Source organism: Xiphophorus hellerii, chromosome 3 (genome assembly GCF_003331165.1).
Source record: "Xiphophorus hellerii strain 12219 chromosome 3, Xiphophorus_hellerii-4.1, whole genome shotgun sequence".
NCBI classification, from domain to species: domain Eukaryota; kingdom Metazoa; phylum Chordata; class Actinopteri; order Cyprinodontiformes; family Poeciliidae; genus Xiphophorus; species Xiphophorus hellerii.
Window position 1 is genome coordinate 8,449,926 of NC_045674.1, and position 17,487 is coordinate 8,467,412.

Below are 17,487 nucleotides of genomic sequence, written 5' to 3' on the forward strand. Positions count from 1 at the left end.
GATTAATTTTTCTCTGGCTCATGTTTTAAGTTACAACTTCTGTTTTTAAGATTTTCTTTTCAGTACTTTCCATCAGACTGAGCAAGATTTAATGTTGTGGCTTATGGGTAGTTATTCAAGCAGACATAATATAATGTAAAAGCCTTGTGTTTTGACAAAATAACAAATTCAGCTACTGTATATTTTGTCAGACACAGAAATATATTTTATTCTTTCAATTTAAGCATATTTCCTTTAAAAATGTCCCTCTTTTTTTGGTTTCAGTATGTTAGTACTCAAAATAATGGAGCCCGACAAGTGAAATGAATGAAGGAGTGAATTATGAATTAAAAGCGAAATGTTAAAAGCCAGTTTTTCCACATCTTTACAATAAAACAGTGTCCAAGTAATAACACGTAGGCTCCTTCAGTAAATGAAAAAAAAAAAAAAAAACCTTGTGCAAAAGCTTAGCTCCTGTAACTTCCTCATTCACTTCTGTGGTTTTGAGCTGTGAGTGCAACTCCTCTTTTTGCTGCACTTGTCATTTGCCGCCTGCCTTCGTTTCTTATTTGCAGCTCAGTGAGCAGCAATGGCAGGCAACATTGCTTTGCCGCTTCAAGAATTCATCGCCTCATTGGAAAGCACCAGTTTGCCAAAAATTTTGCAAGTTTGTTCTGGAGTGTATTTCCAAGGTAAGCAATTCCTTTTTTTTTTATTGGTGGGAAATTCAACTGACATTGTCTGAGTACAAAGTTTAAACAATCAGGAATTATCACATGAGATTAGATTGGATTCAATTGTGTCTGGTTGTCTAAATAAGTGTAAATCTTTTGCAAACCTTTATGTGAGTATGTTTTCCTCAGTTACTTCTAGATCATTGGTTACTGTTGCCAAATACGAGAGTCAAGAATTTGTTGCGGTTTTAAATTCATGTCCACGAGTTTCAAGGGGGAAAAAATTAGTCAAAAACAATTATAAAATACAGAATCTTTCCTGACTAAAAGTATCTTTTGTCCTTTTCTTGGCTTATTTTTTGTCATCAGGTTCAATATATGAAATTTCTGGAAGTGAAGTGTGCTTTTCTACTGGGGATCTCATAAAGGTCATTGGTATTGAACTGCAATCTGTTTCCTGTGAAGATGTCACTAACAATGAGAAATTTGAGTTGCCAATCACTCACACAGGTTGGCTGGAAATACATAATTTGAATAAAATCTATACTTTTTTAAATCTATTTGCTGTTCACTAACATACTTTAGTTCTTTCTAGGATTGTTCAAAGTGGTCCCTGAGCAGATGCCGTACACATCAGTCGAGGAGATGTTGAGTCTGAGGCCTGTGGGCCTGGATGATTCCCTTCCTTTTACCTTCACTAGCCACTCCAAGATGACCTTCGGCAGTCTGAAGCTGGGGGCCGGCAAAGCCCTGACCGTGCTCTCTATCGAGAAGCATGACGGTGAAGAGGATCTGGTGCGTTGCCATGTAAAAGGCCAAACGGAGGCCTCAGCCGAGGTGTGCATTCCTCTGTCTTCTCGAGGCGAATTTTCTGAATGCGAGAGTGAGGAATGCTACACCCTGAAGGAGATCATGGCTTCGCCTTGCCTGCGCAGTCGAAGATTTCGCTTCGTTAAGACCACCAAGTGTGAGCGGATCCTTATCCTGAGTCCAGTTTATCAGGTCCAGGCCATCATGAACTGTAAGTATAACCTTCTCTGTACTGAATATTTGCTTAAAAATGATATACATTTCAGTGTTTTGACAATAATTAATATGTTGTTATTTTCAGTGTTGTTTTATGTAGTTAAACACAAAGAAAAAAGGTTGTTTCAAAATCAACACAACTTGCTCTATTATAAAATTGTATATTTTTGTTCTGGAGAGTAGAAACAAAAGTTTGATTTGAATGGATTTACTTTTTACATATTTGTGGTGAGATTTGTCTGGAGAGAAAAGGGAAGAGAAAAATAACTGCAGCACTGCAGAGCTTTGAATGCAATCAAGTGTGGAAAGGCGCTTGTCTGCATTACATACGTACATAAAAATGTATAGATATGTCCAGAAAAGAGTGCAGGGGAGTTTTTGACCAGCTTGTTTATCAGAATCCTGAAGCGTGAGAAGATGCTAGATGATAGAAAAAGGGGGATGGTTTGCACAGAAAATACCCCACAGGTACAGTTTTTGCTCTATGTCTTTGTGAACCTATAGAGAAAGCATAATGTGGTACCCAGAGCGGAACTGTGATATGGTATGAGGACGTCAGGGTGGCATAAAAATGTGTAGGATAATACAGGACATGTGAAGAGAGTGAGACAGTGGTGAGGCGTACGTTGGAGTCACTGATGGGTTCAAGGTAGGTGTGGGGTTGTATCAAGGATCAGCTCTCCTCTTGTGTGAAGGTGATGAATAAGTTGATAGATGAGGTCAGACAGGAAGCTCTGTGGACCAAGATGGTTGCAGGTGGTATTACGATTCCGGTAAAAGTAGAGAGCAAACGAAGAACAAGAGAAATGCAGGTTTGCTAAAAGAAAAGAGGAAGAAAAGTCAATAAGATCAAGGCAGAAGAATATCTGTGTCTGAATAAGGGCTTGGAAGGTGAAGCTGGAAGGAACAGAAGTAGTGAAAGTGGATGAGTTCCCATAGCTGGGGTCAATCATCGAAAACAGCTGACCGTGCAAAACAGTGGTGAAGAAGAGATTGCAGACAGGGTGGATTGGGTGGAGGCGAGTGTCAAGACAGGAGTAACGTACAGGACAATGGGATAGCCTCAAGTTGGAAAAGGAAATACTACAACATAGGAGAGTAGCCTGCTGTAATATGTGGTTTGTAGACAGAAGCACTGTTCAAATTTCAGGACGCTGGGGCATGCTGTGGTGGCGCAGGGGGTTAGCACGCCCCACGCTTGGAGGCCTTAGTCCTCGACGCGGACGTCGCAGGTTGAAGTCCCGGTCCCGACGACCTTTATCGCATGTCTTCCCCCCTCTTCTCATCCTCCTTCCTGTCTGCCTACTGTACAAAAAATACAAGCCACTAGCGCCGCAAAAAAAAAATTTCAGTACGCTGAGCTGGAGGTGACAGAGTTGAAAATGTTCTCACTGTCAGATTGCAATCATTCTACAATTTTCTACCCTCCTAGGTACAGCTGAAACCAGATATTTACATTGTATGTTTAGGCACCCTGTCTATTGTACCGATTTATGAACCAGGCATCTGAATTCTCTTGATATATTGATTTGTTTTTATTTTCCCATAATATCATTCAAGGAAGTTATCTGTCCTCCATTTAACTCAGAAGTTCTGAATGAGAGCCTTTCAAAACCATTGTGCTGTTTTACATACACTGACATTAACACTGGCACATTAATGTCAGTGTATGTAAAACAGTCTGGAAACAGTAATACAAATGTTCAAAAATAATTATTTCTAACATTATTCTGACATTCAGCAAATAAAAATAATTCTGGTCATCCTAATTGACTAAAAACATGAAAGGTTTAGTCTGATTTAATGAAAAATAATGAGGAAAAAATAATATACTTATGTATTTTATATACATTTAGTTGCAACTGTTTATTTTGATTATAATATTTCATTCCTTAAGACATTAAGGGCAGTAAATGGAAATATTTATTCAACAGTGCTGCTATTTTTGCAGCACAAAAATGTTCAGTTCAAATACTGAAAAAGAAGAGGTGTTTTCTGATTCACTTTATGAATTGTCTGCCTCTTCTTTGTATTTTCTCTCATTTGCACAGTGAGGAAGAATGTACTAAGATTTCCGTCCAGCCTGGAGGTGGATGTGGTCGATGTCACTGATGTGTGTAAAGATGCAAATTTTGTGACACCTCTAAACCTGACAGAGGTCCTGTCTCAGCCAGACGAATCATTTCCTGTGGTGGCAGAGATATTAGAGGAACCGGAGAGCCGCTCTTTTTTCAAGTGCGCATGGCTGCCAGGGCTGGTCAAGAGCACCAACCTGATTTTGCACAAGAAAGGAACTACGCCCATGGTCCTGATGTCCAGCTTGAAGGGCCGGAAGACTCAGCAGTACTTCCTCGTATCCTTGCAGTATGGTGGACGGTTTCGGAGGAGGCCAAGAGAGTTCAACTCAGTGTACGAGGTGTATGTTGCTTCAACGCAGACACACAACCTCACAGTGAGCGTGACAAGGAACTGTGAGGAAGTCGAGGAGGAGGGACTGCCAGGCCTCAGCATTGGGGAGAGGCTACAGATTGTGGACTGTACTAGAATGGAGTTGCCTTGTGAAAACAATAAAGGGGAGAAGCAGTCTGTTGAGGCTCTTTTGTGTTATCGTCTCCAAGAGCCAGACGATGAGGAGGAAGATGAAGATGACGAGAAAGAAGAGAAGGATAAACAGGAAGAGGCAAAAGAGGAGGTCTTACTGCCTCTCTACATGCAGGGTCACTTTGTAGAGGTTCTTGGTGAAAACAAAAAGTATAAACTCTGTGATTTGGGTAAGGAGTTTAGTTTGCCACTGGATGTCAAAGTGGTGAGTCGAGATACTGAACTAGAGACTGATCCATTAGTTGGGTTTTCTTGTCTGAGGATAGAGGGAGCAATGCTGGAGCCAAGCATTCAGGCAAGCTTTCCAGACAGACCTGACCATTGTTTCCATCTCCTCCCCCAGTGGCTCTCTTTGTCCGTCTCTTTCACCAAGGATGCTCTTCCTTGGCCTCGGGACCAATTCCCCAAGTGTTTCACAGAAAAGGTTAGTGAGATGACAGACACGTTCTTTTATGAATTTCGCAAAAAGGGTAACTCAGATGAGGCTCCTCCACCTCGACCACCAAAACGAGATATGTCATCATCAAACTTAGTCAAAAAAAAATCTAAATCCACAAAGAAATCCTCCAAGGCAAAGAAAAACAAAGACAAAAGCGTACTGACGGAGAAGCTCAATGACTTGACGTTGAATCACAAAAAACGGCCCCCGGCTCCACTGCCTCCAGTGAGTACACCCCATTTTTCATATTTCTCTTTAAAGCTCAGTGGAACGTTTGTCTTTAGAAGCTTCCACTTTTTTTTTCTTCTTTTTTGTTGCGGTCACAGTCATTTTTTTGTAATAACCAAAAGATTTCTGACTTCCTCTTCTAATGCAGGATGGCGTAAATGATGAACCTCCTCCACTGGTACCGCGAAAGTACTCAGCTGCAGATATCACAAGCAAGGCCACGCCAAACACTTACGTTAAGATAAACCAATCAATAAAAAGGGGTAAGAATTTTCTTCTTATATTTGAGATATTAAGTTAAAATTTAAACATATTTTCTCTAAATTTAACTGTGAAGTCATAGAGAATTTAACATTTTTGGTTTTATAACAAATCATGGTAACAAAAGAGTGCAAACCACATATCTCCATATTTCTCAGACTGTGAGAAAAATTGTTGTCTGAAGCTCTCTTCAGGAGACCTGTGGAAATTTTTTGACAAATCTTGGCCATCTGCAAACATTTCTTTTTCTCATGCAGTTATCTGGTCAAAGTTGTATACTTGAATGTTTTGAATCAAATCTGAATTTTAAATGATCATGTCAAAACTATCAGTTCCATCTGAAAAAGTAACCTTTGATGATTTCACAGCATCTTTTCCACATAAAAACCATAAAATACAAAATGTTGTTTTGTTCTGGGGGTTTTTTCTGTTTGCTTATTTCAGTCCAGTTTGGACTCTTCACACCAAATCACACACACTCTAAGAAGGCTATGGGACATTTTAACTGTTCTTTCAACCATAATCCTTTATCAACCAGTACCTGCCAGAAGATGCTGCAGCTTATTCTGTGTTGCTCTCATTTACTTGACCAGTTTAGTCTCTTCTTTTCCTCAGTTTTGGATAGATGTACAGTTTTTGTAATGGTGACTGCATTCTCTTTGAATATATAATGTAGTGGATATTAAACTAACCTTCTCCTAACTTTGTTCAATAAGATAGTTTGCAGATAAATTAAAAAGTATTTTACGGAATACACATTTACAAAAAACCCCGACAGGAAATAAACTTTAAATGTTAGCAGATGTAAACTCAAGAAGACTGAATGCTAAAAGTATATAAACTGTGCAAATGGGTTACAGTAGCGTCTTATTTTTTATACTTTAATATACTTTTTATACTTCCCATTAAAGATGGGAATAATTTTGTAATGAATAATCAATATCTAATGTCTTAATTTCACAAAAAATGGAACATTTGAACAGGGTCATGGACAGCCTCTACCATCTTGTCAGAAGTTCAGAAAAACATTTGGCTTGATTAATCAAAGCTCTTCAGATAAATAGAATGCATTTAGTTTTCTTTGAGCACACGTTGTAGAAAAAGCAATAACATTTTACAATAAGATGGTTGGAGATGAAAAGGGATATAGTGAATTATTCTCTTTGATTAAAATATTTTATTTTTTTCTTTCCCAGACCATGTGTGTGATGTGGCTGCAGACGTGGAAAGTGACCATGACTATGAAACTGTGGATGAAACTTTGGTGGCTGTGGTTAAGACAGCTCAAGAAAACGTGATGTTCTATTAAAAAGAAAGTCCTATCTTGCAAACATTACTCTGAGCTGGATCTGAGGTAACCAGGGAGTGTCGAGTTTAAAAGTGATTAAATTAGAAGAGTAGCGGCCTCTGCATTGTTCATGACCTTTCAAACGATGCGATCACATCCTTCAGTCTTTTATTACTAGTACATAGTAAAAATTTATTATTACAATGATGACCACTGTTGAGAAAGTACTTGTGTTATAAATGCTTTTCTCATATGGTCAGCAAGAATCCTCCCTGAATTACCTCTTTATTACACCAATGAAAAACTTTATACCAGTACGATCCTACAGTATTTCACAGCAGACTCGTTTGGAGTGAGGCTCGAGCTTTTCCTCTAACCACCGATGGTTGAAAAGAGTTACTCTGCTTATCTCTTCATCATTTGCACTTGTTACAGGGTGATGTATATTAGGCAGCCAGGTAAATTTTGAATGTCACAGCGATGTGCTATCAGCAGTGGTGAGTGTAAGACTCCAAGAAAGTTTAAGAGTGCTACATTTTTGGTGCGTCTGAGTAACTCCAAAAATGCAGCTTTTATTGGTTATCCCCAGTCTTTGGTAATTATTTATCAAAAGTGGGTCAGTGAGGAACAGACACCACGTTTCATTGCTTCATGGGGGAGATAAGGCACAGACCAGTGGTTTGAGTCAACAGACAAGCTACTATAATTTAAACTGCTGTAGACGTCACTGCTGGTTCTGACAGCATACATGCCACCAACAAGCAAGCTATTATGAGACCAACAGTAACATTTACCTAAGCATTGTCACAAATAATACTCTCCTGATTGCTTTGGTGTCTTTAAGCGGATAGCACACCCAGCCATATAGTGAGGAATGCTCTTCAAACCATGTGGGGAGCACAGCAAGTTTTAGAAAATGTGGGATTTGCGAGGAAATCAAGTGCAGTTAATGGATACCTTCAGAAGTCCAGGGGTATCTGGTATATTAGGAAAGTGTCAAAGCAAAGCAAATTTCACTCACTGTTTTTGATGGGGCAATAGTGATGCATGGGCAATTTTCTCTGGGTTCTTAATTTCTGCAAAATCTTGTAGGGTTTTGAGGTGTCGTGCCAAATTTATGCGGTTGTTCTTTGAAATTATTGGCCATTTCTGCTTTGCCACTCTGATGGCTAAAGTGTGGTGTTGTCAAAAATTATTAGCTTCATCATTGTTAAAGGGAACGAGGTTGTTGCTTCAAAACACTTCTGTATTCTCTTATCAGTTGCCAGTCACTTCACTTACATCCTAAATAGTTCTTGGTGATCTTGTGTATATTTGCGTTACAGCAGTTATTAGTTAACATTATTCAGAGCGTACTGACGGAGAAGCTCAATGTCTTGACGCAACAAAAAGTACTCTGTGCTACTAAGGTCTGCAGCTGCAAAAACCTACAGCTGTGTATAGTGGTTATCTACAATTCTCAAACTGATGTACAGATACCAGTGATACCAGTGGTTTTACTTGCAGACATTTCAGTGCTACTTAATACATATAGGTATTGAATATTTATTATTTTGAAAAACTAATGGTATCTCATCGTTTTATCATATTGCAACCCCAAAATATGCAACTTCCCAATAAAAAGAGTAACTAACGGTAGAGTTCGAGAAAAAGGAAACAGTTGGTTTCTTTTGCAAATAATAATCTGAAAAGTGTAGCATGCATTTGTATTTAGTCACAGAATTAATATTTTAAAGATTCACGTTCCCCTACATTTACACCTGCAAATCTTTTGCAGTATTCTCTACCTGCTTGGCATATCTAGAGAGTGACATTTATGCCTATTCCTCTCAGTCAGATTGGATGGGACTGTTTTTGAGTTTTGCAACAGATCCTCAATTGGATCTACTGTAGGTCTCGATCAGGATTTAGTTTGGGTCTGTCATTGTAAAGGGTGCAAAATGCAGGACAGATTTTACACTTCTGCAAGGCCTGGAAATAAATATGAACAGAATTAGCCACTGTGAGCTGAACTGTGGTGAAAATATAATAGACACAAGCAGCAAAAAAGTGAACCACTTAAGCACGTCATTCTTTGCTTCAGTCAAAACTACTTAAAAAGCAGTTATTGTGCAAGACATTTTAAGAAACACCATAAGAAGCAGAGGTGAATGAAGCAGTAAGTTCTGGTGGCTGCGTTGTGCTGTGTTCAGTGACCAGGCCAACTGCTATGAAAAATACAAGGCAATAAAAATTGTTCTTTTAATGTCTTGAATTAAATTGTAGCAGGATATTCTCTAATAAAAGTTGAACAGTGTTAGAAGAGAGTAAATTGTTGAGAAGAAGACAACCAGAAGTGCAGATATTATGTATGTTCTAAGCACATAGCAGCCATATTGGACTTTGAAGTCTAGGTTGTTGTGAAATCACCAACTGTACAAACCGTGATTCAGACTTCAGAAGACAATTTACTTTTACAACCTGGATCTTGGAAATACTGGCGTTTCAGTATATAGAAAATTCACAGTTAAACCACATCCTGCAACCATGCAGCCCCCCGAGTAATGTTTCATGGAACAGACGATGTCTAAGCAAAGTGACATTGGGTTTGAAAAGTTGCTTCAGACGTTATTGATGTCAAAACGTCAATAAGAAGCTGACCAAGACCGAGCTTCAATGTCTGTTTTGACTGTATTTGGATATGAAGCATATTTCAACATGACTTTCTGCGCTGAACAGGCATAGGCATTTTCATAGAATTCATTCTAAAATTATAATTGCTTTTCTATAATAGTTTTAAAATGTCTCATAGGTTAGTGGTACTTGGAATACTCAGTTTTTCTTAGTTTTTCCCAAAAGAAAAAAATAAAAAGAGCAGAACTTCCTCTATTTGGGTATGGTGCCTATTTACAAGAAACAAAAAACTTGTAGCTTTCCTTTTTCTACTAGTCCAAGAGTCTCCTGTGAAATATGTAATAGTAGTAGTCATGATTACTACACTGGAACTCACAAACTAATACTATCCATGTGCTTCAAAAAAAACTTTTAGAGGATTTTTAATGTATATAGTGAAGTGTGGTGTATATGTCAGGATGACTTTTGTATTTACGTGTACAGATCCTGTATTTATAGTGCAATACTAAGCAATTATCTATTGTATACAAGGCGTTTTTTGCATAGCACCTTCAAAATGTAAAAAGCAATTATATAATGAAGGTAATAGCTTAAATTGCAAACTGCTATGACTCATTGAAGTAGGGAGGGGTTGTATTTGCCTGAAAAGGCGTTTTTTTGTGTATGTCATTGTGCTACTGTGGCTATGCAAACTAAACAGAAAGTAGTCGATGGGAGCCAAACTAAACCACTTCAGAAAGTTCCAACTCTTCCCCCAACCACAAGCATCTATAAAGACAACATGTTAAAACTCTGCATTTGGTTTTGATTACCGTAAATATTTTAAGCTGCAAAGAAAAATGTCAGTGAGTGCACTGGGGTCCATATGGCTTTTGGAAACTGTTAAAATGTGTTTTACGACAACTTTTGTGTGATCCTGAGATACAAATTTATGCTGTGGTTCAGGCTGAAGTAGAGATTCTACTTTAAAGCTATCATTTAAAATGTAATACATTTGCACAAAACAAAAACTGTCATGAAACGCATCAAGTAGAACAATCAATGCAATAAAATGGTGAAAAGTGTATTTGTGTCTTCTCTTTCATTTTTAAAATGTCAAGAAAAAGTAATAAAAACAATCAAGAAAGCAAAGTCTTTTGGTAGAATCTTTAATTTTATCAAACGTGAATTTTAGATGTTGAAGTACATACGTTGCAAATTATTAAAAGTAATAATTGTTTTACAGAAGGAGAGGGGGCAGTACTTCAGAACATATAAAAAAAGAAACATATACGGATTCTTTTTCTGACTTGCACACTTCGGAGGCAGAAGTGAGCCCCGGGGAAAACAGGATGTGAAACCAAAAGTTTCCTCAAACCCCATTTTCTTCAAACATTGGCCAGAGTACCTCAAAGTAAATGACGACAAAGTTTCACTTACTCATTCACTGGTAAAGGCGTCAGGCACTTGCAGTTTTTAACTCTTTACTGATCAAGCTAACAGCTTAAATTCAAACATTTAACTCAAGTGCTGCTGAAGTGGGTTAGTCGTCGTTGTCTGTTGATTTGTAGTGATCCTCGTCTATAGTTGAAAAGATGTGGCCTTCATTGCTCAGGAATTCCACTGCTTGTCTATTAGATCAAAGAGACATTTGAACTCACCACCAATGAAAAAAAAAACATTTTTGGATAGTAACTTTTAATCTAATTCAGAAGGAAGAAGGATGATAAAAGCTAACTGTTTAAAGTACAAGAATATCACTGAAATCAAATCGCTGAAGTTTTAACTGAACATATAAGAAGCTTATTTAGTAAAAAAAAAAAAAAAGCTTTCAGATTTTGAACCTAAATATTTATGAAACTGTAACCTTTCATAAAGCCACTTTAAATGCTTCTTTCAAATAAACCAAAGGTCAAATTAAGATCCTCAACTCATTTATTTAACATTACATTTTGAAAAAAAGCAACATAGAAGTTGGTTTACTTTGCTAGGAAGTACCAAGAAAGCTAGACATTTCCTCAAGAGGTGTTTTTCCTACTATCTCAGTTTTGTGATATTGAAAAAAAGAAAAGAAGACAAGTCTGTCCAATGATGACTAAAATGAAATATTTAAGTTATCTAGCTTGGTTATTCTCAACAGAAAATCACATTGCTACATTTATGTTCAATTACTTTTTTACAGAAACTGTAAGCAAAATGTATCTTACTTGATCACTGCAAGACTGATGCCGCTGAGCCTTTGCTTCAGATCCTGAATGCTAATACCCTGAGGGTCCGGACAGCCTTTTATCAAACTCAGCACCTTGTGAGAGGGGGAAAAAAAAGAACATTTATGTATTAACCAAGCTTAAAAAAAACTTTGCTGAAATAAAAGATAAGAAGAATATGGAAGCTTATTAGGTTGAAATGATTGGAAACACTTTGTTCCTTATTTAGACCAACCTGGTTCTGATTCCCACTTAACCCATTAATGACCATTAGTGGGTTCTCATTGGTGCCTGCATAGCTCCCTGCAGTCATCCCTGGGCCTTGTTGGAGCATTGGCATGCTGTTTACAGCCATTCCTCCACCAATAGCTGGCTGTTAGAGAAAAAAACAGAAGAGGTACTGATGGGTTTTTTCCCTTAATCTGCAGCAAGTCCTAAAATGCAATTGTCAATTTATATGAGAGAGTTGAGGGCAATTGAATTCCTTAATGATGTATTTATTACTAAAAACCTGTGGAAGAAATTCTACAAAGTGTTCTACTATGTATGAAAAATAACTTCCATGTTTTGAATTTAGAACAAGGCAAAATTTGCAAAAATAACCATGGAAGTGACCAACCAAATCTGTTCATGTCTTGAAGTTAATAAAAACGTTTGCATATTTTGTAAAACTACAACTCAGTTATTTCTCTTTTTGTAATAAACCAACAAACATGAACTAGTGCATATTTGTGAAGAAAAAGGAAAAAGATAAAAGGTTTTTAAGGTTGTATGAACCTTTTGCAACTGATTATGATCAGATGTCACCTTATTAATAAATAAGTCCATATACAGTAGGTTGTGTGTATAAAATCACAACACACAGCTAGAGAGCATCTATGTGTCTTGTCAAGATTCTCAAAGATTTTAGCTCTGGACTTTGACTGGGACATTCCAACATGCTGTATGAATACAGTTTGATCTTATCTGTTCCATTTTATCTCTGTCTACTTAGGGGTGTTTTTCTGCAGGAAGATGAACGTCGCAAAACCAAAGTTTTTAGACTGGTATTCCTGCAGGGTCAGGGTTCATTAATTTCCATCCGTCTTCTCCGCATCTAAATTTGCCTTTCTGTACTCGCTGAAAAAAATACCCACTGCAAAATTATGTTACCACCACACTGGACTGTAAGGTTGGTGTGTTTAGAGTGACATTCTGCTTCACCTAACCACAGCACCATATTTCCCTATGCAATTTGTGGGCAACTGAAATCCTTGCTTCTGGTTTTCGCTATATTGAATGTTTCTCTGAGTCATGCTCTCTTAACCATTCAGTTCTGGTGTAAAAATGGCTAAAGAACATCAGTGGCCTTCAAAGAATATCTGTATTTACACAGAGATTAAAATGGTTGCACTTAATTTGATTTAGGGGTATCAGAGTAAATAGGACTGAATAATAATGCATGCTATACCATAAGAAAAAAAATGTGAAGAGTGCATCTTTTTTTTCCACTCCACAATTATTTGCTACTTTTATTTGGTTTTAGTTCTAATGAAATGTTTGCACAGTACTTAAAACATCACAACCCATGACGTTTGAGAGATCTGAAAACCTTTGCAAGTCACTGCTATATCCATGTTGAATTTGACAGTCATATGTACTTAGAAACTCAAACACAACACATCTTAGTTCCTGTGTTAAAATTCAGGTTGCTGTTCTCTGAATTGTGACCAAGGCAGAAGCTAAACCACAGTCACTCGGCTTTTAAAGATCATCTTTAGTTTCTAAAAGTGGAGATTCTGCTTGAGTGCACTTCATAAAACACTCTACTGGGTTTCTGAGAATTTATTAAAATGAGGAAATTAAACAAAGCTGCGACACACATAAACTGAACCGTACTTCCTTATTCTCACGTTTTAGTAACAGATAAGTGACTCAGTCAGGATAAGCAGGCAGTTTCTCACCATGGTTTGAGGTTTGCCAAGCGCCATGTGCGCATGGACAACCTCCAGAATGTGCGATGTAATTTCATTCATGTCCTCCAGGGTCCTGACGCTGAATGCCACAACAGATCTGTGGTTCTTGAGGAAGAATTAAAAAATAAAAACAAAAACAACCTTTAGTTTGTATGAATTCACATTGTTATGAAAGAGCAACAGCAGCTTCCTCATATGAAATTGACATGACAAAGACTTCTTCTATATTTAAATAAACTTCTGTCTATTGTGGCAGATGAAACCTCTTATCTGACCATACAAGGTTACATTTTTAAGGTCAAACTTGTTTACCTGAAAGGAGCGCAGATTCCCTGACACTTTCACATAGGTTCCTGGGGGCAACACTGTGCTGTCCACACTCGGGTCCTAGATAAATAGATATAAAAAAAGGATGAATAGAACTGAGGAACCCAAGGTTTCCTGTAGGAATGTAAAAACTAATCTATTTAAATATATTCAATGCAAAACAATATAGATATTCAAAGATACTCATTTGACCAAATTGCTGCACTTCTTTCTACTGCAGAAGATCAATAACAGAGACACTCAGGCCCTCCCCTCCCTGTAGCTACCCATCTGATCAAAGCAATGAGTTGCTGCTGGACGTCTTAACTTCGGAAAAACAAACAATACATATGCAACCTTCTTAGTGGACAAGACTAACAAAAGAGTCGTTTGTGAGCATCTTCCCTATGAGGCAGGAAGACAGACAGATGCTAGCTGTGCTAAAGCTAGACTCTGATGTTTGAGAGCAATTTATAAAGTTCAGTAAAGCTCCCCTATCTGCAACAGTGATGCACAAACCTCCTTGATGACAAGTTAATGCTATTTGGTTAAATATTAGCTTTACTGACACAGAAAACTCAAAGATAGAGATTCAATGGTGTGTGGTTATGGTGAAGCCAGAGCCTACTGTCCCGTCAGTCTACTTTCATATAAGGGACACTACAGCCCACAAAAGGCCCCCTGGAGGGGTAAAAAAACCAACAACATATGGGTAGAATTATTATTTCCTAATATTAAAGGTTTACACAGTGGTTAGTTTGTTTGGTTGCTTAATTCTTTGTTGTCGTTATGACTACATTTTTTCAAAATGTTTTTTAATTGGTCAGTTCATGTCTGCCCAGACAATTTGATGTTGTTAGCCAAGTTTCTTGTCACAACTTACAACTGTGTGTACATAGTGCTAAATGTGAAACCACTGACAGTTTTTCTTTCTTGTTTCTATATAGCTGCAAACTCACGCTCCACATTTTCAAAAGTTAACACAAACAAAAACAGCGGCACTTGTGGCCAAAGTGACACATTTTGTTTGAAAAAGGAAGAAACTGTACCCAATACTTAAAATATGAAACAAAAATCAAACAACACAACTAGCAACCAAGTGTATGAACTCTTCCAAGCAATCATTACCTAATGGACAAAATAGAGCACTCATTGCACCAATGGTTGACATTGTAGCCCGATGCATTGCTTTTGTGCCAGTGCTATTTATCTTTCTACATAGTGTTTTTGTTGCCTAAATGTACATGAACCCATTAGCTTTACAATAGGAAAAGCAGCTGATAATAAGCTCGCAAATTAGCCCAAATCTCACATTTTGTTTGGTGGTGATGAGGCTATGAAAGATTGGATGAACAAGACTTTGAGTCCAACAGAAAGAAGTTAAAGGGCTGCTTCTGACTTCAGCATCTCTTCTGAGTAAAGCTTTATAACTTTAACATTTTCAACTGTACTATAATGCAAAATATTGATCATAAAAGTCATATGAGGACACAAGTGTTTCTTTAAAAAAGATCTACAACAATCAAAAGACAATACAAAATATGCAAATGTGAATAAATAAATAAATAAAAATCTGCTCCAGGGGGTACATTGTCTATTATTTTCACCAACAATGAACGGTCATGCTGATGATCAGCAAATATACACTTCTCAACAAATGTCATAGAACAGCAGCAGCAGCAGCAGCAGCAGCTTCCTCTTATAAAATTGACATGACAAAGACTTCTTCTATATTTAAATAAACTTCTGTCTATTGTGGCAGATGAATACACAATAGACAGATAGTGGGTACCTCTGTGTCTACCCACTGCTTCACATCCATAGGAGCGCCAGTCATGTCGTCCACCTTGTACTGGATATTGGTCATAGATTTGTCTGTACTTCTAATGATGCCCACAATGGTGACCTAGAACAAACATACCAAAAAAAAATCTTTAAAACTCAAAAATAAAGTAAACATAAAGACTCATATTTATGTGTCTGTGTGTTATGTACTGTTGACTAAAGCACAGAAATAAAAATATTTGTTTCAAAAGTATTAGAATTTCTTGTTCTTCGTAAGACCAAGTGGATGTCTGAGATCATAGTTTATTTACACTGATCGATAATACAGGAGTTTATGCTATTAGGCAGCCATCACCTGTGCTGCCTAATAGCTATTTTGGTTGCTTCTTTGGCAAACAAAACAGGTGATTTTGGTTGCTAAAGAAGCTAACATTTTCTAGAGTTTTCAGATTCTTTATATCATCAATAAAAATTAACTGATCAAATTTTTAATGGACAATTATGATATCCTTTTTTGTTTGTTTGTATTTTAGGTCTGACCTGCTAATTCCAACCTTGAATGGCAAGGACCAAACCATACAAAAGACAAACAATCTAATAAACAACTGCTAACAGTGGTATTAGTTTTCAATCAATTAGATAAAGGAATTACACATATAAGGATCAAAATTTATCCACATAATGTTGATCTGATTTTTAATAAATTCAAAACAATGTATTGGTTTTGATGCATTTAATAAGATTAAAGATTAATAAAAAAAAAAAAGTAAAAATAATCTCCAATCAGTGCCAACAAAGAAAATAAATAGCTTGGAATAAACTGGTTGATTGATTGGTGCAATAGAAAATGTGGACGGATTTTATGTTGCAGTACAAATTACATACTAAAATCTAGATTTTTCAAGGGGAACTTGGTCATTCAAACAAGAGCAGCCTCTTTTGTCTGGAACATTAGTCAGCGACATGTAGATTCACACCCAGTTTTTCTTCAGCGTACCTGTGTCACTTCCACATCTCCCACTCTGAAGACCTCATCGACCTGCGAGGCGGACATCAGCTGGGACACTGTGCAGGGGATTATTTGTGTGGCCCGGGTCCTCTAATTTGATGACAAATTAAAAAAATAGAACTATATTTAAGGTCCTGTAATTCAGTTTTCAGTCTATTAACATCTATATTCTTCAACATAACGTGCTGAAAAGACATGTTCAAAAAAGAACAGGAGCATGTTAGGTTAGGTGGCAGTAACAAATTACAAAATACTAACTCAATTTTTTTTATAGTTTTAGATTTCATAACCACTATATTTTACTCTCTGACATTATCGTCACATAATCACTCACCCCTTTCTTCTCTCCTCCCTGGGACAGGGAAGGGGATGCAAATCCTCCAGGGGACTGAGTGTAGCCCCCCACCATCCCAGACTCGCTGTATCCTCCTGGGAGTACAAAAAGTAGGCGCTTATTTCATATCCACCTTAATTCCAAGAAAACCGGATTCAACTCTAACCAACAATCACTTCATTAACAACAAAACAACACGGTTGTTGAGCTAACGTTAGCCTAGGGAGAAAGCACCAACAAAATAAGGTCCGCTTTATAAACACACAGAATAGCGTGGAAAGTGAACTCACCCTGATTCCACATACTGGCACTACGGATATAAAGTATTAAAAACTAATGTGAATGGATTAATACGTTGCTAAACAAGGTAGTCAGTGGGGATTAGCAGCTGTTACCCTTCTTGTGTGTACCCGCGCTAAACTTTATGCAAGACGCATGCGCACAGCCTAAAATCCCGCGAAACTGGAGTGAATGTGGGTATATTTTAGCCCCGATATTTGCTTGCTAGGTGAACTTTAGCTCATATATTTTAATATTGTCTCGTTAAGAAGGTAACCACTGATGTTATTATATATATAAGAATTGTTGGGTATCTGTACTTAGTGGTTCTGTAGGAAGTAAGACTTATGATATGGTATTGGAAACCTCGCAGACAAACATCAGGGCAAATTATAGCACAAGACAGCGTTCACTGCTGTAAACATTGAGTATGCTCTGCACACTTGTAGGTTAAGATTTCCGCATATAAATATTTAGTTGGAAATATTTAAATTCCCAACTAAAATAGTTAATATTACATACAA

The 17,487-nt window shown here is 37.3% G+C and overlaps 2 protein-coding genes across 3 annotated transcripts; one reads left to right on the forward strand and one right to left on the reverse strand.

Annotated features, from left to right (window-relative positions):
• Positions 1-492: 492 nt before the first annotated feature.
• themis2 (thymocyte selection associated family member 2) lies at positions 493-10,173 on the forward strand. 2 transcript variants are annotated; one of them, XM_032558631.1, is made up of 6 exons: positions 493-671; positions 1,023-1,163; positions 1,249-1,674; positions 3,731-4,944; positions 5,096-5,210; positions 6,405-10,173. In XM_032558631.1, the coding sequence occupies exons 1-6, from the start codon at positions 569-571 to the stop codon at positions 6,515-6,517; spliced, it is 2,112 nt and encodes a 703-aa protein (XP_032414522.1). In that variant the 5' UTR covers positions 493-568; the 3' UTR covers positions 6,518-10,173. The 2 variants fall into 2 exon arrangements, with proteins under 2 accessions (XP_032414522.1, XP_032414523.1); XM_032558632.1 differs by having other exon boundaries at positions 6,408-10,173.
• Positions 10,174-10,243: 70 nt separating this feature from the next.
• Positions 10,244-17,133, reverse strand: rpa2 (replication protein A2). Its single transcript, XM_032558638.1, has 9 exons — positions 16,975-17,133; positions 16,685-16,779; positions 16,339-16,440; positions 15,349-15,462; positions 13,563-13,637; positions 13,239-13,355; positions 11,531-11,668; positions 11,296-11,390; positions 10,244-10,719 (listed from the first exon to the last, which is right to left on the reverse strand). Exons 1-9 carry the CDS (start codon positions 16,985-16,987, stop codon positions 10,632-10,634), a joined length of 837 nt encoding a protein of 278 aa, XP_032414529.1. The 5' UTR covers positions 16,988-17,133; the 3' UTR covers positions 10,244-10,631.
• Between the last annotated feature and the right edge of the window lie 354 nt (positions 17,134-17,487).